Raw genomic sequence first — 27439 nt, forward strand, 5'->3', positions numbered from 1 at the left:
TCGCATCAACTTCTTCTAAGGGATGATCTTGAAACTTCACTGAGACAGTAGTTCTAGAAGAAGACTGCTCTAGTAATTTCTCTTTGATTTTGAAATTATTTTTGAAAGGCGTTTGACAACTTTCTCAGTATTCTGAATCGACAATTGATACTTGCAAACTGTAACCTTTAAGTTTCTTCCTCTGCTTTAAAAAAATGGCAACAAAAATATAAACCTTCCTCTAAGCCCTATTTTTTGAGGCTGAGCTCTGGTAGAGTCTTATAGTTTATGAATGATACAAAGCTGGAGCCATAGAATAAAGAGATGAGTCAACAGAAGGGAGAACCCCAGCCAATTTCATGACAACAAAGCAAAATCAGCTATTTAGCTGTATATTTCTCCGCCTGTCCTGTCTATATTTGCCATTTTTAAACTAAAGACTTTCGGCTTGTTCGGCTGCTTTTCCCTGTAGTGGAGTATTAAGACTGCATTGTTCTAGCAGTTACTTAGCATCAATAGATTGTCTCAGCTGGCACCAGGAAAGCCACGCGACTCGGAAAAATGTAAAAACAAAATCTTCAGAGCTTACATTTCTGCTGACTTGTCTCTTTATTCTATTTTGCAGCAAAATTTCAGTTTTTATGGGTCCCCCAAAGAGTTAGATGTTTTGTGAAAGGCCAAAAAATTGCTAATATATATTGGTGGAGTAGTAATCAAATCACAAATAAAGAATCTGAGAAAATCAGGTTTAATGTAATCAAAAAGCCAGAGTCTAAAATCACAGATATTGAAAAACCATAGTGGATGAAAGTGAATGACGGCATATTGGTACCTCTTTTGAGGCAAGAACTGCATTCTGTCAGGATATTAATGACACAAGTACCATATTGACAGCTAAAGTCCGAAAATTCAGATTTCAATAGCAATGTTTGAAAAACTCCAATCAAGTTCTACTTTTTTCAGAGAAAACTTGCATTGAATTTCTTATGAATACTTTGGAATGGGTAGAAATAACTTACTGAGTATTTTAAGAGGGAAAAAAAAATTAATCAGAAGCGGAGACTTGCAATGTCTCGATAGGCGATCAGAGATAGGCATTTTTTTTACTTTAGCCATCAAAGATCAGTGTTCAAAACTCACAGGCGCCAAATGCGCCTAAGAAATTGGTCATGACGCCTAAAAAATGAAAGCTCTGCGCCAACATGGCCCCTAAAAAATTACCCCCCCCCCCCAAAAAAAAAAAAAAATCCTAATTTTTATATTTGGTGATTTTTCGAAATTTCCCCCAAGGTTCAGCTACTGGTTCTGCAACTAAACCATCTTGCGTCCAACTTTTCACTAAATGCGCTGTGATATATGGGGAAAAAGTGAATTTGGCCCCTAAAAAATCTTCAATGGCCCCTAAAAATCAAGCTTGATGTGCCACATGGCTCCTGAAACTCAAAAGTAAGTTTCAAACATTGTCGAAGATAATGCAGCTGTCCACCAAATTTTTTTTGGATATCTTGTTTGATGTATACTTAGATCCTCCAATCGTTCTCATATGTCAAGATCATCATCTGGATCTTCTTCATCCCAGTCATCATTATCGTCTGGAGTGTAAAATATTTTACCGCCAGTATCACCATCTTCACTTGTTCTGCAAAGAGAAGAGAATATGTTCCTTTCAGTCGAGGAGTGATTTTGTTCTTCAAAATATTTCAATTTGAAAAATCAGTAGAGCTAGGATAAAGACTTTTCAGTACGCAAAAAAGAGAAAACGCGGTCAACACAGGCCGGTTGGAGGAAAAAATGTAAAAAAGTTAGTTCTATGAGGTAATGATTCCTCCTAATTTTTTACATTTTTCCTCAGAGAATTTAAGGTTTCATTCATGATTACAGTAGATTACCACAACAACACAGTAGAGCGGTTGTGGCACCTAACAAGCGGAATGTTCTAGGTTTAACGCACGACCAGGATGACCCAAGAGTTTGATGGTCTCTGCCGATAGTCATACAGATAACTTAAGGCGCCAAGAAGAAAGGCAAAATTGTGATGCTATCATAATTTGAGTCACTATCAGAGTAAGGATTATGTGGATTTTTGGCTGAAAACCAAAATCACTGATTAAAAACGTTTTTCAATCTAGGTGGTTTTTCTCCAGTAGATAAAAAAAAACAAATGGAGTATCACATTGGAGAGGGCATATCCTATCAGAAAAGTTCTAAGCTAAAATAAGAACCGGAATCTTTTTTTTTTTGCCAAATCTGAAAAATATACTCATTTAAACTTACTTTACATAAGGTAGTCTAAGTTCACTGCGTGCTTTAATCTCCGTCTCTTCTAAACTCAGTCTAAATGTTGTAAGGCCATTTGGATCGATGGCATCTTCAACTTTGCTGACTGTTTTCTTTTCTTCGCTTAGAAGCACTCCGCTTTTGTCATACCAACAATATTCCTCCTGGAAACAGAATTATCGAAATACACAGAACCAAGGTAATTTCAAAAGAAAATAAGCTTCTAATTACATACATTAATCAAAACATAAGTGCGATGAAAAGAATATTTTCTTATTTCAAATAGAAAATATATAAAATATAAAAAATTTAGAAAGAATCTCCAATGTTTTGGTGAGTTCTTTGACGTTTCATGTTTTTTAAAGGTCAGTGCAAGTTTTCAACTTTTTTCAAAGAGCAAACAATATTAAGTGCTGCGGCTAATATATATATAGTAAAATTTGAATTATAGTTTATATTTATCTCTTTAGTAATTAATTTTATTGCATCTGCGATAGGTTGTGTAATTCCTACTATTAGAACTTTATTTGGACCTTTACGTGATTGTGAATAGCCAATTATTTTTCGTTCTAATAAAGTAAAGAAAGCAACTGAAATCATTACTATAATTATTAAAAAGTTTTCAATTTTTTTCCTGTTCTACAAGTTGCTCAAATTCATATACCCCTTACATTTTTTGATAAGTACGAGGAAATCAAAAGTACCTGTTTAACTATCTTCCCATTCTTTTTTGCATGTTTGATAAATAAGTGTCGCCGGTTGACTAGGTTGGTTGGAACCAAAAGTATTTCGGTGGAGGCAAGGTGACTTAAGGTTGATATGCTTTTGGTATCAGGTAATGTATCAGAATGGACAACTGCTACCAGCTGCATTAACTGAGTCCCTGAGGTAAAATATAAAACGAGATGAATTACAAATACATTCAAACTAAAGAAAATACATAAGATATATTATGAGTAAATAAAATTAATCTACAGCATAAAAGTAAAGCAGTATAGCAGGACAATTTTTGAGATTGTGAAGCGATTCATATTTATGGAGCGAAACGTGCATTTTGAAAAAAAAGATGAAAGTAGGCAAGTGTCTTTATTAGCCTACTATTCTTGGCAACGAATCTTTTAATACTTGTCATCAATAGAACGTATGAGTGAGTTGTGTATTCCAGACAACGCAGATCTAAGAATGTCTTCCAGCTATGGTTATTGAGCTTAAAAGCATGTGGAAAATCCTACCTCAAGCAAGATATACAGACTATCCTTAGTGCAATTTCAAGTCTAATGTAAGATACTCTCTAACAATTAAGGCTAGTATACTGACCTTTTTTGATTGGCTTTGTAAGCAAACTATGAAGGCACCTATATGTATCCTGGAGACCATTATTGTAATACAGTGAGGTCAGTGAGTCTATGATGATGGTCACCTTCTCATCGAAAGATACATGGGATTCCAGTATTGATCTAAGAGGTTTGTTGAGACCGCTTAGCGATTCTGGAAATGACAAAACACAATATTACAGTGGTATGGGAAATTCTATTTTGTATAATTTTCAAAACTTCTTACCCTGATTGATGGAAATTTAAAATTCCGATTTGTTTTTGAAGCGGTTAAAATAGAGCATTTTATCTACGTAGGCCACTACTACTGCTGCTGTATTTTCATATCAATCCACACAAAAAAAAGAAAAAAACGAAATTATATTGAAAAACTAACGACAAAGTATTAAAATGCAAACGTAGATCAACAAGACAGGTCAGCTTTAACTAGTCATACCTTCATGAATTTGATGTCTTTGACTCATGTTAAGTAGAGCAGATCCTGCAACTCTCCCTAAGAACACCTCAGGAGGACAAATCAAAGGAACTTTCCATTAACAATATACCTATCCCCCTCCTTCAGGGATAAAGAAAACATACACTAGAATGCTTCTGGACGCGCAAACGTTAGAAAAAGTGAAAGCTCAAATGAGTTGGAGGAATACAAACCTTGGTAATTGAAGCAGCAATCAATAAATTCTGCTGTTGGTAGTTCTATATTCAAATCTCTTTTCAATGATGAGCCTAATTTGTCAAAGCAAAGCACTAAAGTTTTTTGGGATTGAGTTTTACTGGCTTCTATAAATTCTTTCAGTAAGAATTTGCCACTTACATCCACAGAATCTGGAAAAAAAATCAATGGACATTTAGGATGCAATATCAATGATGAGAGGGACACCTTTAATTGTAACTCCGCAGATTTCTTTAGATGTAAAATTAAAGTATTTGAAGGAAAAACAAATCACTATTATCACACCAACTTTAATTTAATTTTTCTTCCTCTTTTCAAAACTGGGTGAAAGAAAGTTTCATGCTACAATATCAGGTGATATTCTCTTTTTAAAAAAAGGAGGGGGGGGGGGGAGAGGAAATATTGGGACATCACAATTGGGCACGTGCTTTTTTTTGTTTTACCAACAAAGTACGTTACATGTCACTCATAATTCATAGTGCCACAGACACTCATAATTTTTGGCAGCTAACCAAAAAGAGAATAGAGTTAAAAAATTGTAATTTAGGTAAGACCAACTAAGATCTTGCCCGCGATCCGTAAATTCAAAACACCCGCGCAATATGCGCCGCCATCTTAGTTGTTCACATGAAAACGTTGAGGTGCTCGATCCCCGAACATGCACCGCCGCGGTGGAGATTCGGGGTAAACCGCCGAATTCCAACGGTTGACCGTCCAAGTCGCCAGTCGGAAAGATTCATACATCGAACCGTTATCGAATATGGTCTATTTGATTAAAGAAGAATACGACTGTTTTGGAAAATCTTTTAAAATTGTAACCCTGCATTGATTCATGCAAGGAAATAAGTGAAATTACCATCACTAGAATTTTAGACTGCAAAATGTTCTGTCCGTCACGTAACCGACAGCATATTTTTTCTCTGTCTGTTAGGTACACATAATCGACATTCCATTTTGCAAAAGTCTGAGTGAAGATAATTTCTTTTTATTTATCTTATGCAAGTGCGAAAATAAGACACTTCCCACGGCAACTATGTTCTTTTTCAATTAAACTGTCTCATTACCTTGAGAATACTTAAATTGAAACTGGCAACACTAATACTTCCGTTATCCTGAAATCACCCACTTGTGACTGAAACCGCCGGTTCTCTGATATTACAGGATGTATGAGTAAGAAACTAAAAACAGATAAGAGTCAACTTATCGTTTCTTTCTATTTTCTGTGGGTAGGTTCATTTTGAGACTTTGCAATGAGGGTAATTTTCTTAACAAGTGGGTCATAAACTATGATCTAAGTGGGAATGTAAGAAGATTCTTCTAAAAAACCTATTACAAGAGAGATTCCTCTTATTGAAAATTAATTTACCTTCGATCAAAGTGAAAGAATTCGGCTGACAGTTGCTAATGAGCGCTTTCAACATCTTGCATTATGTATTGACGGCAGTCTGCAGAGAGAAATCGGAACTTACCGCAAAAAGGGTACGAGAATTTTAGTACAAATAACTGAAATGACAGTTTCAAATTACGCTTGTCTTCCGACAATGTTAGTTGACTGATTCCGAGCTGATTGCGAGTGAAAAATCTAAAAAAGTATGGAAATGTCTTCAACAAACGGTCGTGGGCATGGTAATAGGAGGTTATGTTTTTGTTTTGGCCTGATTTTGTGTTTAGATGATGACGGTTTCTGATTGGCTATTGATCTGAACTGCAGTAAAAGGCGCCAAATTTTAAATTGACGCTCCTGCTCCACGTGAGCGCAACTGCACCGCACCCGCCGTCTCTTGTTCATTTAACGCGCTTTCAAAAAAAGACGAATGATTTACTGAGATTCCTTAGAGAGATTCGTGCTTGGCTCGGAAGGTTATGGTTGACAAAAAATATCTATGTACTGGCAAATTAATTTGCCAGTACATCAGTATCGCACCAGTATCGCACTGCGAATTCGCAGTGCGATACATCCGTACTGCATTACTGAGCGGTTAAGCTAAGCGCTCGCCTCGTTACGGTGAGAGCTGTGATTCGCGACTACTTGGAGGTCACTTTTAATGACTTCAACATATTTATAAATGCCGCGTAAGGCATTGAAGGATTATTTTTTCCAAAGAATAAAGAGTGAGGGTTGCATTTTGATGCACGTAATTGAAAAGCTCTCCTTTGCTTCAGAGAAACTTCTGGATCCAAGGTCCAGGGTCCCTGCATGAGGGTATACAGGGGCCGTCCAATAAACTTGTTTTCTTAGAGGAAAAAGCAGACTCCCGACGGAAATTAACGTAACATAGTGTACAGTTAACATCCTTTAGTATAAATTACGTAAGACCGTTTTCCCATTTTTAGACCCCCATACTTCTCCTTATGCAGCACCGTAAGGCATCCCTTAACCCCCCCCCCCCTCCCTCTAAAAATTATTCTGGTAAAAATTGGCGATAGGAGCTGCGTTTCAAAATACCATAGGAGTTCTTATAGCCGACTGAAGAGGGCGATAGAAAATCATATAGATGGCTGTAGAAAGTGGCAAAAATCATACGGCCGGGCTACACGAAGCGATAAAAAACTATACAGCCGGGCTATAAAGTTCCTATCGCCGGGCTTTACACTTTATCGCCTGGCTGTTCCTTTTTCGCCATCGGCTGTAAAAGGCTATAAGAAATTGTGTGGAAATTCTTGTGCTTTGTAAATCCTTAAGTTTGTACGGAATCACCTTAATATTTACAAAACGCACATTATATTTTCCTTTACTACATATTTTTTTTCATAAATTAAAATGAGTAATAATCCATACAGAGTGTGCAAACATATCAAAGTCATGAGTTGAAAAACGCTGACTCCACGAGATTAAATATTAGAGCCTAACACAAAGCGGAGCGGCGGCGCACTGGCGCCTACAAACCTAACAGGGATACTTCACGCATTGCGCAATGCGTGAAGTATCCCTGTTAGGTTTGTAGGCGCCAATGCGCGTTCAGCGCTGGCTGCCCGCCCGCCGCGCCGCAGCGTACCGCGGCGCTTGAAGCAACTATTTCGCATCAGAGGTATTGCACAGTATCATACGAAATTGAAGGCGCCACAACATATTAGGAATGGCAGGCATCCTTCAAAAGAACGGAGCTTTCCTCGCAAATTAAATCAAGATACTGCGGCCCAAAAAGAGAGCGGTAGTCCAAAAACTCACTAAGTCCTAGCATCCGTAATTAGTAACGTTTAGCATACACTTTATCGCCAGGCTGTTGCTTCGTCACCATCGGCTATAAAAGGCTATAAGAAATTGTGTCGCCGGCTATAGAGGCTATTGGAAATCTTACAGCCGGCTGTAGGTCTATGGTATTTTGGAACACAGATTCTACTGCCAATTTTTACCAGGGTACGTAAGGCTTGACTGACCCCCCACCCCTTTTATTTTTTTCTCAATGGACCTCGTAGACATGGTGCAAATTTCAGCAATTTGTTACATGTTTCCTAACCAAAATTTCACGTAAAACATGATGCACACAACGAAAATTACCGAAATCACATCCTTACGAAGATATTCAATAATTCTTGATGCGTGAATTCAAACCACCCGCTCATGAAAACTCAATGCTCTACGTGATTCACATCGCGCGCTAAACACGTTTATCATAACAGTCTCTGAGATATAAAAATCTGACAACCTCAATCTTGACGCTTTGGCTCAGCTGTAGCAAATTGCTTATAGTTTGAACAACACATGGTGGGAAATGAACATTGCTCGATTGAGAAGATTGCTGAAACCGTTGTAGTGCGCGATTTGACTCACGTAGAGCTTTGAGTTTCTTGTGAGCGGGCAGTTCAAATTCCTCGCAACCAATGTGAAATAAAAATGTTAATATCTCCGTTAGGAGTTGGTTTCAGTAATTTTCGTTGCGCGAATCGTGTTCTACGTGAAATTCTGGTTAAGAAACATGTATCAGAATACTAAAATTCGTAGGTACCGTGTCTAGTAGTAGTCCATCATCGCAGATCGAAACATTACGTTTCCCGTTAGAAAACAATGAAATTTTTAAGCCAAAATTTTTATAAGTGAAACTGAATTTCTGGAGTAAGTTCACAGGAAAGAATAATGATATAATTAGTTTAATAAACAAAAATACGGAGCAAAATTGAAGATTTTTTTGGCCTTGGGAATAAATAGTTAAAAGTATAAAGTTGACGTAAGGATGAAGTCACTACTCATCATCCCACGGAGTAGAGAAATGGGAATCAAGAGAAATGATAGGGCATGGTTCGATCGGTCAGCAATCGGTGGTTTCCTGATTTCCTCTATTTCATCTTGAATTTTATTAACAACCTGACGAAAAATGGATTTTTGCATTTTCTTGAAATATAGGCTAAAAAGCTGATGTAAGGCTCAGCCGTGCCCTCTCCTCCCCCTCGTAAGGCACCGAAAGGCTGTTAGAGACCCCCTCCCCTCCCCCCAAGAGCCTTACGTAATTTATGGACGGCCCCTTATTTGTATTTTTTGTATTCCTTATGGTCTTTATTACTTAGAATTCCTAATCATATAGATAATAGAATAGAAATCATGCAGATTTTCCTTTGAAAAAAACAGGGCGTTTAAGTTGGTTTGAGCTTAAAAGATTCCTGCTTGGCCCGAAAGGCGAGGGTTGACGAAAATCCTTCGGCGCGTGGGGAGTGCAGTGAGTTCTGCAGAAAGGAAACATCGATGCTCCCGATTGCGCACCAGACAGTTTGCGACGGAAATTCGGCAAGATTTTTGTCAACCCTACCTTCCCATTGACATATAGTACAGTCTAGACCACGCACTAGGCCCGACTTCGGGCGGGGAGGGTAAGACAGCTATATAGGGGGGTAAAACAGGGTGAAGACGCGCCTTCAGCCTAGTTGATACCGCCGTATATACGAGCTAAGTGTACCCGTATCAGGCAACGGCACTGATAAGACTGGCATTTCCATTGTGTCGGTATATATTACCGGTACACTTACTGAGTGTTGCTAGGTTGCCTATCGTCTCGCCTGAAGGGAATTTAGTCTCGCCGAAATTTCCTAATACGCGGTCTAGATTGTATTATACGTCAATGTACCTTCCGAGCTCAAGGCAGGAATCTCAATGTTTACTTTTTGCAGGCAAAATATGGAACGTGGTTTGTGCAAAAACCACGTTCCATAATTTTCCACTTTCATTCAGTATGTAACTTCTCTAAAATATCGTGGCTCGGTAAGGAATATTTAAAGATTTCCTCTGGAAATACAGCTGAAGGATCTTTAAGATGAGGATGAGGAAAAAATAACAAGATACTAGATTAAACGAGAGAGATAACAAATGTATTATAATCGTGTTATAAATAACTGTTTAGAGGAGGTGAGAAGATTAGGTACAGTTTTATGATACAAAAACAAAGAAGAGAAAACAGATTTATAATGTCTGCTTGATACGTCATTTTATTTCTTCGACATACGTTGCAGGGAATATACCGACAACTCCATTCAGCTCGCCCAACCACCAACCGTCGGGTTGCTTTTCGTGAATATTTATGACGTCACCTGAAACAATAAGAAAACATTTTTCTCGTTAAGTATTCCAATGTTCAGATCATTTTGTACACAATTGTTGACCATGCTCATTCCCTGTTTAGAGTCAAATACGTTCTATTTTGAGCTTTTGGTTGTGCGTACACCACGCTGCAGCGTAGTAAAAGCACAAAATATAAAAGAAAAAATAGAAATGCTTCGAAAATCATTAAATATGACACGGAACCACTAGAGTACCCATATTAAGAGAGTATGCCCACTGGGCCCCGTGGTGAGGCTTTAGGACCCAAAAATGGCGGTGCTTTGTTTTGGTTCTTTGAGGATGGGAGGGGGGTCATTGCCAACTTTTAACGAGTATCACCAACCGCACTTACTGCCAACCTTACTACATCTAAGATAATTTTTCTCGAAAATTGCACACGATTAGCCGTAAAAATATGTAGGTACTTAAAGAAGTCGCAATAGTGCATTTGGGTGAATTTCTCGTTACCATAAGCACAGAAAACTACATTTTGATTCATTTTGCATTACATTAACTTCTGGCGTCCGTCATGTTTGGGTCCTATGGGCTCCATTCAGCCTATGATGGCTGAGCCAATCAGAGGTGGTAACACCAGTAGCCATACTCTCTTAATATAAGTACTCTAGGAACCACCTTAATATTTACAAAACAAACGTTATATTTTCCTTTAATACATATCCCACCCCCCCCCCCCCCCATCAACTGAAATGGTAATAATGCACGCAGAGTGTACCAACACTTCAAAATCCTGTGTTGAAAAACGCTGACTCCGCGAGTTTAAATATTAGATCCAAACACAGTCGAGCGGCGCAGCGTGCTGCCAGCGCAAAACGCGCTCTGGCGCCTACAAACCTAACAGGGATACTTCGCGCATTGCGCAATGCTTGAAGTATCCCTTTTGGTTTGTAGGCGCCATGCAGTGCGCGTTTCGCGTGCCCGCAGCGTACCTACCACGGCGCGGCGCGGCGCGGCGCCTCAAGCGAATATATCACAACAGAGGTGTTGCATGGTATCAAACGAAATTGAAGGCACTCCAACATATTAAACATGACAGGCATCCTTTAAGATTACGGAGCTTTCCTGGCAAAATAAATAAAGATACTACGGCACAAAAAGAGAGCGATAGTCCAAAAACTCACTAAGTCCTAGCATCCGTATTTAATAACGTTTCGCATAGTTTTTTAAGTTCATAAGAGGAAAACGTGACTCGAATTAGGCAGAAACATTCTTGAGTAAGCCGTCAAGACGATTTTATTTTGAATCAAGAATTAAATAGCTAAGTGAAGGCGGGTTTCTGCTTGACATAAGTAACTTTTCTTTTTAAATAAGCATCTTTTCTTCTTTAAACAAGCATTATTTTCTTTATTAATTCGTGAGGAAATCTTCTCGGTGGTAAATTTGAGCATATGTTTGCATAAAGTCACTTTATCCTCTGATGAAGTTCAAAAATCATGCTAAACGTTATTGAATACAGATATACTAGGACTTCGTAAGTTTTTCGACTAGGTATCGCTCTCTTTTTGTCGCTGTCACTCGATTTAATTTGCAAGGGAATACTTCGAGCTTATGAAAGATGCCATTCATTATGATACGTCGGGGTGCCTTCAATCTCGTATGATGCTGTGCAACACTTCCTTGGCGAAGTAGTAGATCGAAGCGCCGCGACACGCTGGCGCCGTCGCAAAGTTATCGCACACAGGAAAAATCTAAGAGTCTTTAGCTGAATATTAATTTTTAAGTATAATACTAGCCGTTTTGGGCGCGGTTCACGTACCCGTCACGGGTAGCCGTCTGAACCCCCAGTCAGACATTCGGTTCGCTCCGCGAACCCTTTTTCTAAATAATTCGACATTTAATCACCATGATGTATATATTTTGGAGGCTCCAAAGACAAAAATGATTTTGTCACAGAAACTTGTTACCGGAAAGTCCCATCATTTGAACATTAATAAATATGTGGAGATAAAGCAATGATGGGGATCGATCATTCCTTAAAAAACGCATTTGGATGCGGGACGTCACGTCAGTCCCATCGGGTTGAAGAAAGGGATGTTCGTGGATCTCCTTCCACGATTTGACTCACTGAAATATCTGAAGAAGAAGAAGGTGGCATAGCTGTGCGAAAACTGTTCAACAACGGTTGAGGTCGAGTTCCGAATCGGCACGAGCTATATCCAGTTGGTCTCGAATGTGCACTGAAATTAGGCTAAAAAAAGGTGTTGAAGCACTAAAATTAACTAAAACTCATGCGTGATGATTACCTGGTTCTAAATTCAATTCGTCGTATAAATTGGCAGTGTAGTGATACAAAGCTTTACATTGAGTCCCATTCGTCAGACTGCAAGGGGTTGTAGGCTCCGATAATACTGGATACTGACTTATCACGCTACTTTGGTAATCATGCTCGCTACCTTGACTAGAAAATTCATCTGGAAAAAAATTAAGGGAAGTCAGATATATTAGATCACCGCAGGAATGTACGGACGCTATTGAATTGAGATAATTTCGGGGGCAAAATACGAACGTAAAATCAGTTGAAGTATTATTTTGAGCAAGTAAGTAACATGCATTATTTTTTTTCTTCTTCTTCTTTCATGAAGAAAGTGGGACGGAGGTAGTCATTTGGGCTACTTATCATACTAAACGAGGTTAACTTCCAATCTTTTCGGCTCTGGACAGGCTGAATCAGTATAATTTTAGATAGGGTAGAAGTCCAATTTTTCCTACTCTTTTTTTTTTTTTTCTTTCTTTCATTTTTGAGCCTCTTTTTACGCGACATTCGCGTTCCAAGAGGCGGACTATTCCTGTTTTCTCGGGTACTCTTGCAAGTACAAACAGACAGGTAAAAAATGCAAAACAAAAAACCAATTTTGAAAAATGGACTTTCGCCCTTTAAAAATTATTGATTTAAGTATGGATTAAGACCTTAATTTTAATCTACAATGGTGAGAAGCTGCACTGAAAAAAAAGATTGGTAGAATTTGCCATTCCTTCACGCAGTATTTCACACAGCGTCAATTCTGGCAGGAGAAAGGTAAACGTTACTATGGTACAGGTGACCATTCCTCTGGCAGGATCGACTTTGAATTCACGCTGTATGAAGGAATGATAAATTCGGCCTGAAGGAATGACAAATTTTACCATTTTTGGGGGGGGGGGGGTGTGCTCTCTGAAAGAAGAAATAGAATGTCAGATTAGATGGAAATCGAATGACGAGTAAAATAAAACTAAAAGAAAAGTATACTGACATTGTTCCTCACCAAAATCACTATCAGGCTGGACTGAGTTGCCGTCAGCCGCTCCTCGATCTGACCACTCGTTTGTCGTTTCATTTTCGATAGATTCGTCCTTATGAACCCACGCAGGAACCTGAAAGTAAGAGCATTTATTTACTTCTCTTCGCCACCTTTATAAGTGCTTTACCTCTGCGCCCATGCAGGGCCGGATTAAGGGGGTGCCGGTGCCCACATGGGCCGCGGCCCATGGCGGCAAATTTCGCAATTTTTTAAATGTAGGTAAAAAAAAATCGGATTCAGAAAAAAAATTATCAATGAGAAAAGGGGACAAAATCTTTCTTTCCTGAGAGTATAGTAATTTCTAATTTTTTCGTTCTTCGGTGATACAAGAGACAGCATCTTTAATTAGTCGAGTTAAGAGAGGAACTAAACGCGCAGTTTGGCCTGGAGCTCAGCGCAGAGAGGAATGATGACGAGGACTCCAGATGTAAAGGACAAGCCCTCGGCGAGGCGCGGTGGTCGGCATGTAACACATATTAGCGCCTACAAGACTGCATGAATACTTCACCCATTGCGCCAAACGCAGTGCGGTCACGCGGTCAGGAGCGGTTGGCGTGAAACGCATAGCGCCTACAAGACTTCAGGAATATTTCACGCATTGCGCCAAACACAGTACGATCAGCGCGGCGCGGCGCAGCGGCGGAAGTTAAAATTATTAAACCACATTTATGTTTGTTCTTTCATAATTTTTTGGTTCATTTCTTATAAATGGAGGATCTTGTCCACACAGAGATAGGTTTACGGAACTTAACTTTCGCGGCACGTTCCGTGAAATTTTGCTAGTAGCGTTGACAGGGCTTTCGCAAAAAAAATTTATCCAACGCGAGTAGGTAAACGCGTCTTATGCACCCCTCCCCCTCCAGCACGTTCACTTGATGGTTTTTATTGATTTTTCAAAACGAATGAGAAGGGGGCGGCAAAATACAGGCGGCCCATGGGCGGCAAGTGGGTAAATCCGGTCCTGCGCCTATGTGGAATTTCATTATTTGTAGAATAATAGCTTGTGAATGCGGGATGAGGCGTTCGCACGAGAAAATCGCCGCTCCTCTGACTAGAGGGAGTACTGCCTGTGTCACACTATCAAAACTAGCCATCAAAATATCAAGGTCAAGTGTTGTGATTGGCTTATTCAATGACTTGGACCAATCACAGCACTTGACCTTGACATTTTGATGGAGTATTTTGATAGTGTGACGCAGGCTTTTCTCGATGTCCGCATGAGCCCCAGAAAGCATGGATATAAGTGAAACAGGATTCACGTGGAAATCGAAAGACGTCAGAAGAGCGACGAAATGTCGGAAACCTTCTTGTTCCCTCTCTACCGGATGAGTCGACTTCGAAAAGTCTCCAAAATTATTAAAAATCGACTATAATTGACTCAGTTGCTGGCGTTCAGCAAGTTGTGAACGCATCAGTAAGTGTGATAACGATCTTCTTACTTGTATCGCAGAATTATATATTTTCATTAGTTTGAACATCATTTAGCTCAAAACTTTACCGCGAATTAGAACATGTAAGTTGTAAAAACATTTGGAAAAATTGCATTCCGCAATTAGCAGTGATCGCGCGATAGGTTGCGATTTGGTCGGGGATCGTATCGCGGTTTGATCGATGTCGCTTTATTGCAATATTATCGGATAGAAAATGTCTATTTTATTGCATGAATTTGCAATAAAATCGCGATTTTATCGAATCGCATTATCGAACAAAAAATCGTGATAAATTGAGATGAAATTTAGATTTTATCGAACACGATTTTGTAGAGGTAAAATTGCGACAAAATCGAGAATAACCGCTCAGATGTTGAAAATCCTTTCGATTTTACGGCCAAAAAACAGGGCCGGATTAAGGTCCGCGCCCCATGGCGGCAAATTGTAGGGGGCGGCAAATTTTGCAATATTTTTGAATGTAGGTATCAAAAAAAAGAGAGAAAAAATCGGATTCAGAAAAAAAATTACAAAAGAGAAAAGACGACAAAATCTCTCATTTCCTCAGAGTAAAAGTATAGTAACTTCTAATTTTGTCGTCTCTCGGTGATACAAGAGACAACACCTTCAATCAGTCGAGTTAAGAGAGAAACCAAACACGCAATTTGGCCTGGAACGGAGCGGCGCGGCGGTCAGCATGAAACGCATAGCGCCCACAAGACTGCATGAATACTTCACGCATTACGTCAAACACACTGCGGTCAGCGGCAGTCGGCTGGAACCGCATAGCGCCTGCAAGACTGCATGAATACTTCACGCATTGCGCCAACACGGTGCGGTTGGCGCGGCGGTGAAAGTTAAAATTTTTAACCACATTTATGTTTGTTCTTTCATAATTTTTTCGTTCGTTTTTTTATAAATGGAAGGTCTTTTCCAAACAGGGATGGGTTTACGGAACTGAACTTTTGTTAGTGTTGACAGGGCTTTCACAAAAAATGTACCCAACACGGATAATTGCGTCTCATACACCCCTCCCCCACCGGCACGTTCACTTAATGGTTTTTATAGATCGTAATCGACAAATCACACGGGTGAGATTATATTGATAACGATTGGTTCAATCGTGCCAAAAAATTGTAAAAAATCGCAAACAGTATCTAAATATTGCAATTTTTCCGTTGAAATACAGTACTTGAATCTTGCGGTTTGATGCCCAATTCATTTTGGTCCATGTCATACTCACTTTGAGAATGCTTTGTTGCAGGCCTTGCCTGTCTCGTGTGACAGAGATGTGTGCCGCTAGAGGGTGACTTAGTTTCGGCCTGCCTTCTAGTTCGGCCAGCGAGGAGGCCAGTTTGTACCTTGAGGCGTCCAAATAGGTCAACATCGATCGCATCTGTGGGCAAATGGAGCAAATGTATTTAAGTTTTTGATGTGAATGATAACATTTTAAGCTGATTTGATCCATAAATTCTACCCAAGAAGGGAATAATTCAACAGTTTAGTAAATCCAACTGGTTCGTTTGCTTACGGCTGTCAGAGGGCCATATCAGCCTATTTGTTTCAATTGATGAAAATGCTACACACAAATGGACCACGATTAGAAGAACCAAACCCCATCAGCTATTGCCATGCAAATTTAACCGGGCAATTTAATTTTTTACGAGAGGACGTTTGTGCGGATTCCTTTGAGAATTTTAGAGAATATGCCCCTTATTATGCAGAAAATTCACTGTTTATACAAAAATCCGCATAACCGTTTTCAGCTAAAAAGTTTTTTTTGCCAAATTAACTTTGGCAACAGCTGATGTGGCTTTGTTCCTTAACGCGGTCCAAATGAACATTGACTCCCTTTGTGAGTACTCTAAATTTGACTGCTTCGTTGCAGAACTCATTGCATAAATTACGGCGCATGCGTTTTTTAATTAAGTAATGACGCTATGTCTCGTTATTGCCCCCCTATCGGACCATAAATGCTGCCGGTTTCCAAAGAAAGTGATTTTTTCTAGAATCATTTCGAATCATCTGAAATATTTCCCACCAAGATCAATACGCATGATACAGATTCAACCTTCCTGAGCAAAAAAGAAAGAAAAAAAGGAAAAAAAGAAAACCGGAGGAGGGGGGAGGAAGCATGGTAAAGCAAAGCTAATGATCCAAACTTACATGATGTAATTTTTCCGTCACGTTTTGTTGAGATTCTTCAGCACCAAAAGTTGGTTGCTGACGAAGTGCTCTCGCCAGGTTTTCAACCCCTTCTATCCCTCTCCTTTCTCGTTCCAAATCTTGCCTAATCAGGTGCAGTAATTTCACTAATGCCTGGAAAACACGAAATAAAAAATTGACGTTCATACTGACAAATGGTGAGGTGATGTATGCCCCTCCATTATCTAAAGTTTCAAACATAATTTTCTCCTTGCGTAGATGCAGTTTTCCTTAGAATGGGAAAGCGGTCATTTACATTTTGCATTAACATTTGCAAAAGTCGCTCTTGGGCCTGAAATAAAGCAATCCGCAGAGAAAACTATCGGAAAAATTCAAGGAATCATTTGTGTCAGGAGACTAAAGCACTCACTTACCAATTTTAACAAAGAAATTCAACGTAATAAAGTCGTGATTTTTTTAGAGAGAAAATATCGCATTCGAGTGCAGTTTCGATATCAGTATCGAATGCGATGTTTTCTCTCTGAAAAAACCACGGCTTTATTACGTTGAATTTCTTTGTTAAAATTGGTAAGTGAGTGCTTTAGTCTCCTAACAACAGAATTGCGATCTCAAAATTGGAGAAAAATGACGAGTAGCTGAAAAAATGGAGCTAATTGATGCGATGCATCGCATGCCGTTCTGACACAAAATATGGCGTCCATCGAATCACCTTAATGCACATAGTTCCGTTTGATAGAAATACGTCCATGCGTTACTAAAAATCGTCTGGATCTGGGACTAAAAACGTGCTCTTTAGATGCTGTGCATAAGCTTGAGTTGGAATGAGGAAATTGGGGCTCACTTGTTTCCGACGCTCTCGATTCATGGCGAGGGTCATGTGCTCGGCATAGAAGTCGGGCAGGAGCTGCTCGGGAACCGGCTGACCCGTCCCTTTGAGCGAGATCACAGACTGAATGTCCTGCACCACGTCGCAACTCTCCACCGGCTCCTTCAACCGATCCGAACTCTGCAAAATACGATCAACCGTTCAAACTGGCTCCATTCAAAATTTCCATGCACCGAAAAAAAAGTGAAGTTGATTCAACATTCTGGTTGTGAAAAAAGTGTGCGAGAACTTCAAAAATGCTGAATTACCCGCCACAGCAGTTAGTTTAACATCCTGGCATTGCTAAAGTAACTGGTGTAGCGGGTAATTCAGTACTTTTGAAGTTCTCGCACACTTTTTTCACAACCAGAATGTTAAATCAACTTTACATTTTTTCCGGTGTGGAGTACATACCGACGCAACGCACAGTGGATCGAGTCATCGGGAGAGGTCGGACATGTATTTTTCCACTCTTACTGAAAACGTTGCTCTTGACTTCGTCAAATTTTCAATTTCAAGGGATGTTTTGCAGAGGTTTTACAAGAAAACCAATGGATCCACTTTCAAATCCTTCGAGTTTTGTAATAACGGAACTATAGGCCCTTAAAATTTCTAAATTGTGTCCGACTTCTCCCATTGACTCGTTTCATTGTACTACGCGACGCTACCGTCACGTTGAGACTGAGAAAAATGTTTAGTAGCATCGAGTTAATAATCCCATTCATTGTACTACGCGACGCTACCGTCACGTTGAGACTGAGAAAAATGTCTCTGAAAAATTGGGAAATAAATATTCATAAGTTGACCAGGGAAAGCGTGTTTTACCAAAAGAAATCTGACAACGTCTGAAGGCTTATGCGACCTTTTTCCTTAGCACGGCAGAATAGTGCGGCCGACGCCTGTCCTCCCATGACAAAACGGTCGCTCAGAGATCCGTGAGATTCCGATGGGTCCCAATGGAGATTTCATGGCGGGGATCCATCAGAATCCATAAAATAGGGAAGTGCATCTGAGAGTCCCTATGGGCTGAGTGAAGAGACCGCAACAGGATCCCACGTGGCACCCTGCAGAGTGACCTAAGGGAATCCTTGGCGCTCTCAGAGGGATCTCGGTTCTTGGTTGTCTATCACAATCGGAACCTCTTCCAATTCCCGAAGGGTTCCCACGTGAACTCGTGCAATATTCCCGTGAGCTCGTTTTGACAAAGTTTAAAAGTACCAATAACTTGAGAGAAGTATTTTAATTAGTCTAAAATATACACGTATTGTATTAAAGTGGAACGAGAAAATACAATAATTGAAATTGTAATCTATACTGTAAGTGAGTGGGAGCTAAGAGCATGAACGCATTTACTTTTCTGTGAGTCTGTTAACTTACTTGAGTGAGCTTTGGTCCAATTTCTTTGAAATGTCGAAGGTAAGAATTTGCTAAATTTTTTAATTGATTCAGTCGCTCTTCCTCAAGCGCCTGAAAACAATGACTGCCCCGAACCACGGCTGTCTCCCACTCTAGCCTGAAAAATAAAAAACTAATTAGCAGAGCCCATTCAAAGGTCAATTTCTCGAACGAATAATCCGGTTGATGATGAATCCATTAAGTTTTTCTGTTGGACATTCGATTTAATGGACGGCCACTTAATCAAAAATGTAAATCCGTCTGAAACAAATGCAAGATATTTGAGAGCCTCTAACTATATAGTCGAGAGCCAGTCCAGCTGATTTTTCTTTCAGTCACGGCTTAAAATGGCGATATTAAAGTGAAAAATGCGTATCGACGGTGTAAGTCGGCAATCACATAACTCGTTTGCGGTGTCTAAAAATCTCCGCCTCCATGTTATCTCTTTAAAGGAGAACAAATTGACATCATACCTTGAAGTTTTTGCAGAATTTTCCTCGCACCAAGAAGAAAAATCACGGCAGTTTTAAAGGGTTGCCGTTGAGTAGTTTCCCGTTTAAAAAATAAAGTATGACAGGAAGTCTGCGACGTCGCAAACCGAGTTATGTGATTGCCGACTTACACCGTCGGTATATCTCCTATCACGATGTTGCAAATCTTTGCTCATGTTTTATACTCTCAAACCAAGAATAGCCAATAGTTTGTACTGACACTTCCAGCGTGCTTTCTTCGCTCGCTCAAAAATGTTCACAAAAAATTTTACGGAGATGTTTTGTTTGGTTTCCGTCTGAAAAAATAAAATAAAATAAAAGAAAGTATAACCGGAGATTTTGAACGTTACATTGAAGATAAGCATTTTTTGCTTTTAGCCATAAAATTGTGCTATGACATTCTAATAGGGAGACCTTTGGATTATCCCATTGACGTAAACTCTGTAGGGTTGCTTCTAGAAAATTTAAGACATTTTTCTTAGGCTCTAATTTATTTTGAGATTATATAAGATTTTAATCCTTATAGAGGTTAATATATTAGGTACTTTGGATATTTTATCGCCAAGGACCTGGCGTTACCTAGTGAAACAATGAAAAAATTCAAAGATAATAGCGTCCTCTCAAAGAAAAATGAAACTGACTTTTTTTCACGAAATGAAACACTAATATCCTTTCTTTTCAAAAAAGATGTTATCGTATTTAGATCGAGATTAACAGAAAGCAACCATCTTTGTAAAAAAAATGGGATTTGCTTATTAGTTGAAGAAGTCCGCAAGTATCATTATTTGCAGTTGGTTCTTTTCTGTGTCTTGTTTCACACAAGAGAAATGTAAGAGGGATGACCGACTGAACACTTGACTTGTCCTTGGCTGATTCGGCTCTTTTTGCACTCAGGATAAAGGAATTGGTTCATTAAAAATATAAAAAGGATAACGGTTTTGGCAGAAAATGCGACTCTCTCCGTCAAATATAAACTAGCAATGCCCCTGAATTTTTATTAAACTTTAACAATCGAAATGAAACATTTTCTAGGAAAGAATTAAAAGCTAAATTCTAGCACGAGCAAAGTCATTATTTTCCACAAAAAAAACTCGGGTCTTTCCTGCCTGACTGCATCCACTGAATAAACAAAGAATAATATAAATTCTTTATGTGCCTTGCGGTCGTGATTTTGGATGATAACACCTGGATGCAACTATTTATGCTCGACGGATGTCGGTGTTGCATACGCGGATCAATGAAGGCGCATAATTTTTCCTCCCGCGTCAACCGTAAATCACCGATTCAATTGAACTTAGGTATGATAACTTGACAAGTACTAACCTTGCTCGTTCTGCTCGTACACAGTAGGTATAGTATTCTACATCAGATTTCTTAACAGATTCTTCAGCCTTTTTCCGCTTTGATTCCAACTGGAAAGAGATGAACCATGTTTACTCACAATTTAAATTTATAATCAAATCAAAATTTTGCAACGGCAAGAAAGTCTTAAAATTAAATTAAAAGAGACAAGGAAGGCTCCTTCGTGTTTCAGTTATGGAGAGAGGGGTTGATTTATAGAGGAAAGAACGTTATCGTTATTTGTGAGAGCTCCATCGAAAGATCAAAATATCAGATTTTTTCACTTGAAGTAAAAAAAGCAGTTCCGGATAGTGTATCTATATGTACACTGCAGTGATCAGGAAAAACGCCGTATGAACCTTTAAGCGTTGCCAAATTCCTCTTGCAAATCACTAATTTTACTTAAACGTTACTAGCTTCATTTTTTTCCAAAATTTCTTATTTCCACATACTGCTCTGTCTGGTAACGTGGCAGCAAGGTACGCCCGGCTCACAGAGGAACGACTTAATGGAAAATGTCGGACATGGAATTTTTGGGTAAAATTTCAAATTTTGATGTCTATTTCGTCACAAATTCAATTTCAAAGGGTGTTTCCGGGAGTAAATTTCACGAAAAAACCAAAGGAATCGTTCTTTAACTTCTTTGTGTCATATTTTTGAAAATATACGCTTCCAAAGTTTCCAAACATGGACCGACTTCTCCTACAGTTTCGGTCCAGTGTGCGGCAAGGCCAGTGGCGAGGCGTGGAAGATCGATTATCGATATTTTTTCATTTGAAGCTATGGGAGAGAATCGATTATCAAGGTGTTTGTTGCGAACACCCTGTTTATCGATCCTTTCCCATGGTTTAACGGGTAGACCAATCGATATCTCGCAAAGCACGCCACGCCACTGGCTCATTTTCTCACAGCTGTTCTATACTGAAGAAAATTTCGTATGAACTTTGTAAGTTGCAGATAATCCTCTGATAAAATATGATTATCCGACAGTAGCGTCTGTATTCCTAACCCTGCGTTCAAGTCTCTTGTACCCACTGTTCTCGCGGTTGTGCTATACTAAGGAAAATGCCCTATGAATGAACTTTGGAAGTTTTATTTTGATGAAGAATAATCATCTGAAAAAGTGAAGTTTGTTTTGTTTGGAAACGTAGAGAGGCCTCTCAGATTTAGATAATCTGAATGCACGCCACGCCACCGGACGAGGCGTTGAGGAATCGCACACTGAAAAAAAAATCTCGGTGTATTTACTGAGAAAAGGGTAAAATTACCAAGAATTCAGGGTTCTATTTGATCCCAGTTTTTTTCTTGGAAATGGTAATTTTACCGAGAAATCTCGGTAAAATTATTGAACTTTCTCGGTAATTTTACTGGACCCCGGTAAAAACTCCAATATTTTTTGTCCGGTAGAATTACCGAGATAAAATGGCAAAGTTACCGGGAATCGATTACCAATAAAAGTGGTATTCTTACCTGAAAAAAACAGTAAAAATACCGGTTCTTAGGTAAGCTTACCAGTCTGTCTTGGTAAAATTACCAATAATTGGTAAAAAAAGTGAGATGGTAAAGGTACCAACGGACCTTGGTAAAAACGCCGAGAATTTTTTTTCAGTGCATGTGAGTACTGAAAACGTTATGATTTGGGGTGTTAATTTCAATTTTTCCTCGGCGCGCTGCGCAGGATTGCTTTGTCTTCGCGGACGGGGACTCACTCAGAGTGCCAATAAGAAAGGATGATTTGCGGTTTGAGATGATGAGAGGGCGCGCTGGGTCCACCAGCTCGGCTTCGGGGCCCCTCCGCGAACTTGCGATTCGCGCTTCGAAATTGCCGGGTTAAGAACTCGCGAAATTGCGCGCTGAATACAGATAGGCTAAGATTCGTAATGAAGACCCATTAATTGTAATGGGGCAGTGACACAGCGAGGAAGCGCTGCGGTGTCATGGAAAGATACCTTATCAACAATTCCATACGCGTTGCCAAATTTTATCCAAAGAACAGTGCATTTTTTTATGAGACCATGCAGACGATTTTAAAGAAATTGGAATGGTAGAGTGGTATCGCCTGTTTATGTTGTCATGGGAACGGAGTTCCCCATGATATTAGAATCGTTCCGTTGCTTTCGCTATGGGATTCCCTATACCTCTGCGACCTTGAGCGTTTCGCCCAGTCTCCGATTTTTGGTTGATTTTCCGATGTATCAAAAACCGTTGTATTTTTTAGCCAATCATGTCTCTACGTCAAGTTGTGTTGATTGCTAAAATTCGCTTTCAGCGAGTTTTTTTCCACCTTAAGATGTCGTGTCTGACTGGTAAATCTGCGCAGAACCACGAAGTTCCGTTTTTAGGCAAATTCTTTTTTTTGGGAGGTTCTGATTGGTTATTTTTCGCCATCAGTTTTCTGTTCGTTGGTGCAAAAGATCGCCTACCTCGGTGTTCTTGAGAAGCCGCCATTATCCCACCTCAAATTTGAAAAATAGAAGTAAAGAAATAATAACCATCGTACAAGGTGGAAAATTGCTCTGGAGGACCCGTTACGGATATATGAGCCAAAAATCAGAACTCGATTGATGGATTTAATCCATGAATACAGAAATATTGCCTCAGCTTAATTACTGCCGCGATCGCAAATCCATACTGAGATGAACCTTGTGACATATGACAGCATAGGTAAACAATGTCTCACAGAGTAATGCGCTTTAATCCGATGTCTCTTATGACGCCAGTGGCCGCACCGCCGAAATCTCAAGGTCGTCTTTTGTGAAGCCCCGCTCAGCGTCCGAGATCACTTAACTGTTCTATTTTCTCCCATTGCACTCATACGGCTAGATGGCTCAGTCAGCAGAGACACCATTCTGACGTCGCACAGTGCAGTGTCCTTATGGGCGGATGGGAAATAATTCATATCTGATCGAATAATGCATGGAATTCAATGAAATTTTGACAGTGTTAAGTATTCATCATGTTCTTCCTTGTATTAAAGTCAAAGTTTCCAAAATTCCCCAAATGATTGATTATGGTGTTGCCAAATTTTGCCAAATGTGCCGTTATTTTTCCACTTATTTTAATGACATGAGTACATTATTTTTGTGGGTAAAAGAGAGAAAACCAACCTGAAATCACTACTAATAAGGCTTGCGAGGGTATATCTGGCCCTCTCATAACACCTCCATTTAAATACAGTGTTGCCAACGCGCCTGGAAAAAGCAGTTTTTTTAGCAATAATTCAAGGATTAAAATGTATAGATTCACGCAAGCTCGCTCCAAAAATCGACTGTATACTTACAGATTCTAACGATGCATATTTTATTTTTTAACTCTGGGCCTAACAAAACTAAGGTCTATCCTTTCTTTCATTCCCAATTTCAATGCTGCGTGAAATGAAAGCTGAAAAATTCAAATATACACTATAAAATAATGAGGTTTCCGAGGATCAGCATGAGAAAAAGGACGAACACTTGGATTTGGTCATATTACAAGTCTTTAATAAAAAGGAAAAGGCATTTCAAAAAATAAAAAATTCAGCACAGTAAAACATCACCGAAAATTTACAGCAAACTTAAACTTCACAAGAGACAAGAGAAAAAAGAAAGATAAAAACAAAAAATCCATAAAAAATACACAAAATCCATAAAAAATACACGACATTTTGTCAAATCTTCGTCTGAGACACGTTTGTTTGCGAACAGTTCTGCGGAGTTTCCCCTCAATTGTTGTAACGCACTCCTTTTTCGATGCCCGTGTCCACAAGTCGAAGAGATCTAGTCCAGGCGCCTGGTAGCTAAAAATGAGGCTACCTGGAATTTCGGGTACACAACGATTTTTTTACCTACTATATGTTTTTTGGGTCGCTGAATCCGAATCTGAAGTTTCCAACCGCGTATCTGGTGAGCATATTCCGCCATTTTGAAAAAATGGCCTAAAAAGGCCTTTTTTGCGGTTTTATTGATATAGCGGCTACGCATGAGAAAAAGTCCCGGATTGAGTTAATGTTTTGAATAGCTGACATAATTTGAAAGAAAATGGTGTGTACATATGCTAGGTTTGCTTAAAAATTGAGGAAGATCCAGCATCGTGAACATCGCGCCCATTCACGTTTTCGCGGCGCACCCGTCAACGCGCGATCCGGCTCGCCGCGGTCAGCCAAGTTCCGAAGCGTTCCAAAGTTCCGAAATCCGAGGTTCCTCAATTTTTGAGCATACTTAGCATATTCATATACCATTTTCTTCCAAATTATTTCAGCTATTCAAAACATTAACTAAATCCGGGACTTTTTCTCATGCGTAGCCGCTATATAAAAAAAAAAACCGCGAAAAAAGGCCTTTTTAGGCCATTTTTTCAAAATGGCGGAAAATGCTCACCATATACGCGGTAGGAAACTTCAGATTCGGATTCAGCGACCCCAAAAACATAAAGTAAGCCAAAAAAAATCGCTGTGTACCCAAAATTCCAGGTAGACTTACCAGGCGCCTGGACTAATCAGAGTTTTTCAGAGCGAGACCTTGAGACAGAAAAAACGATATAACTTTATTATTCGCAGCCAGACGCAGATGGGACTTGAAAATTCAGAATCTACAGGAAATTTGCAATCATTATCACTTGTCAGGAAAATAGGTTATTTTTGGTTTTTCTTAAAAACGTCTTTAAAGTTTAAATAAGAGGGAAGAATATTAAATTAGAGTACCATCGAAAAACGTGCTCAAAAGTAATGTTTAGAAGTTGAAAAAATAATTTTTACGATTAAATCTTAATTAAATAACTTACCAGGAGTGTTTGTAGCCATTTTTATCACCAACCGGACATTTGGTACCGTGTCAATCAGCCTTGATCACTGCTATCACAACACTTGCGCGTCATCGGCTACCAGTCACCGCGCGCGGAGCTTAAATCTCATCACCTCCCCTCACGCCAATTCGATGCAAATCAGTAAACAAACATTGAAAATAATACCACCAATGTCCCCATTTTTCGTATATCTCATTACTTTTTTCATTTTACATGTTCGAAAATTTGACTTATTTCCATTGGACACTGCACTGTGCGTCGGGGGAATGTCACTGTTTGTGCGAGCGGGGGTTCGTATCTCGCAGGGGACACTTAATTTTTACTGGTTGTATTGAATGTTTTAGACCAATCATCAAACAATAATTAATACTTGGCAACTTAGGAAGCACATAGGTCCCTTATGATGCGTATTCAGGCATATGTGTAGAGTAAAAATATCATACGTAGGGTGTCCCAAAAGTACCGGGACTGGTTCTGTAACTTCAAAAGTAAGATAGATACAGACATGATTTTGGTCTCATTTTAAAGATCAACTCAATACCTATCGATTAAAACCAAGATCAGCTCAATCGGATAAAAATTGACCGAGTTATGACAATTTGAAATTAGTGAGGAAAGTTTACCCCTACGGTTTTTAGGAAGATTTTTCGCTTACCAGGATTCAAAAAGTTAATATTCGTATCCACTTTCCTCCGAATCTTCCATAACTTCCTTTTGCTTTTCAAAGTACCGTCCATCAAACCGGATGCACTTTTTCATGCGCTCTTGCCACTTATCCAACATTGTTTTCCTGAATTCTTCCTCTGGGATGGCGTTGAAAAAGTTTTGAATTGCATTCTGGATTTCGGTCTTCGATTCGAATCTTCGTCCACGAAGCTCCTTTTTAAGTGTAGGAAACATCCAAAAATCACATGGAGCCAAGTCAGGGCTGTAAGGGGGATGAGGGATTGTTTCAACTCCATTTTTACTCATAAATTCACGTGTTAAGCTCGATGTGTGAGGCCGCGCTTGTCTTGATGGAGTATCCACGAAGCTTTCAAGTCCGACCGTTTCCGGGAAATGTGCATTCTCAACTCCTTTAGCACTTTGCAATAATACGCACTGTCAACTGTTGTGTTTGGTGGTACAAAATGTTGATAAATGACACCTCGAAAATGAAAAAAAACACAATAAGCATCACTTTATAGGCCGACTTTTCGATTTACGGCGATGAAGAATCTTCCTTAAAAACCGTAGGCGTAAACTTTCCTCGCTGATTTCAAATTGCCATAACTTGGTCAATTTTTATCCGATTGAGCTGATCTTGGTTTTAATCGATAGGTATTGAGTTGATCTTTAAAATGAAATCAAGATCATGTCTGTATCCATCTTACTTTCGAAGTTACAGAACAAGTCCCGGTGCTTTTGGGACACCTTTTGTATACTTTACGCCGAATAAGCGAACCTGAAACTTAAATGCGGTAACTTCCGAAAACCATAAATAATCCAACGAAAATAAATAATTGGTACATAACAGCTTTCTTGTATGCAAAGAAAATAATTAAAAATGTTAAAAAAGAGATGTCAACACAAAATTACATAGCCCCTTCAATTCAGAAGATACTACAAACGAACTGTACCTTAACATTTTCATATCCCAGAAGCTAACGTTCCCATGACGAATATTGCTATCGCTAGCGATTGCAAAATCCAACTTGTTTTTATTTTCAAGCAATTAAGGAATTAATCACAGATGACCACCATTCGTGATGATAAAAAATGAGGAGCTTTTAACTTTTTTTTTCGGCAGATCTATCAAGCCACCTGTCCTTGTAATTTTTTCTGGGTAAATTCTATGACGGTTGGGCACTAGACGTGTGGGTGAACCACCTATATGTTTAATCGTGGGCGCA

At 39.3% G+C, this 27439-nt stretch overlaps 2 protein-coding genes across 7 annotated transcripts in view; both read right to left on the reverse strand.

Moving 5' to 3' along the window:
* Positions 1–709: 709 nt before the first annotated feature.
* Elp5 (Elongator complex protein 5) lies at positions 710–5867 on the reverse strand. The gene is made up of 6 exons (XM_019062451.2): positions 5627–5867; positions 4239–4412; positions 3574–3744; positions 2961–3139; positions 2254–2420; positions 710–1618 (listed from the first exon to the last, which is right to left on the reverse strand). Exons 1-6 carry the CDS (start codon positions 5679–5681, stop codon positions 1519–1521), a joined length of 846 nt encoding a protein of 281 aa, XP_018917996.2. The 5' UTR covers positions 5682–5867; the 3' UTR covers positions 710–1518.
* A 3669-nt stretch (positions 5868–9536) lies between these two features.
* Nost (Nostrin) overlaps positions 9537–27439 on the reverse strand; it is a 114661-nt gene continuing 96758 nt past the window's right edge. For 5 of the 6 annotated variants that reach the window (XM_072299606.1, XM_072299605.1, XM_072299607.1 and 2 more), the window contains 8 exons: positions 20751–20839; positions 18919–19054; positions 17518–17682; positions 16677–16829; positions 15754–15906; positions 13036–13156; positions 12049–12216; positions 9537–9777 (listed from right to left, as the gene is read on the reverse strand). In XM_072299606.1, the coding sequence (XP_072155707.1) occupies positions 9671–9777; positions 12049–12216; positions 13036–13156; positions 15754–15906; positions 16677–16829; positions 17518–17682; positions 18919–19054; positions 20751–20839 (1092 nt within the window). In that variant the 3' untranslated portion in view covers positions 9537–9670. The remainder of the gene's footprint in view (positions 9778–12048; positions 12217–13035; positions 13157–15753; positions 15907–16676; positions 16830–17517; positions 17683–18918; positions 19055–20750; positions 20840–27439) is intronic. The other variant, XM_072299604.1, reaches the window with a different exon arrangement.

Source organism: Bemisia tabaci, chromosome 4 (assembly GCF_918797505.1).
Source record: "Bemisia tabaci chromosome 4, PGI_BMITA_v3".
NCBI lineage: Eukaryota > Metazoa > Arthropoda > Insecta > Hemiptera > Aleyrodidae > Bemisia > Bemisia tabaci.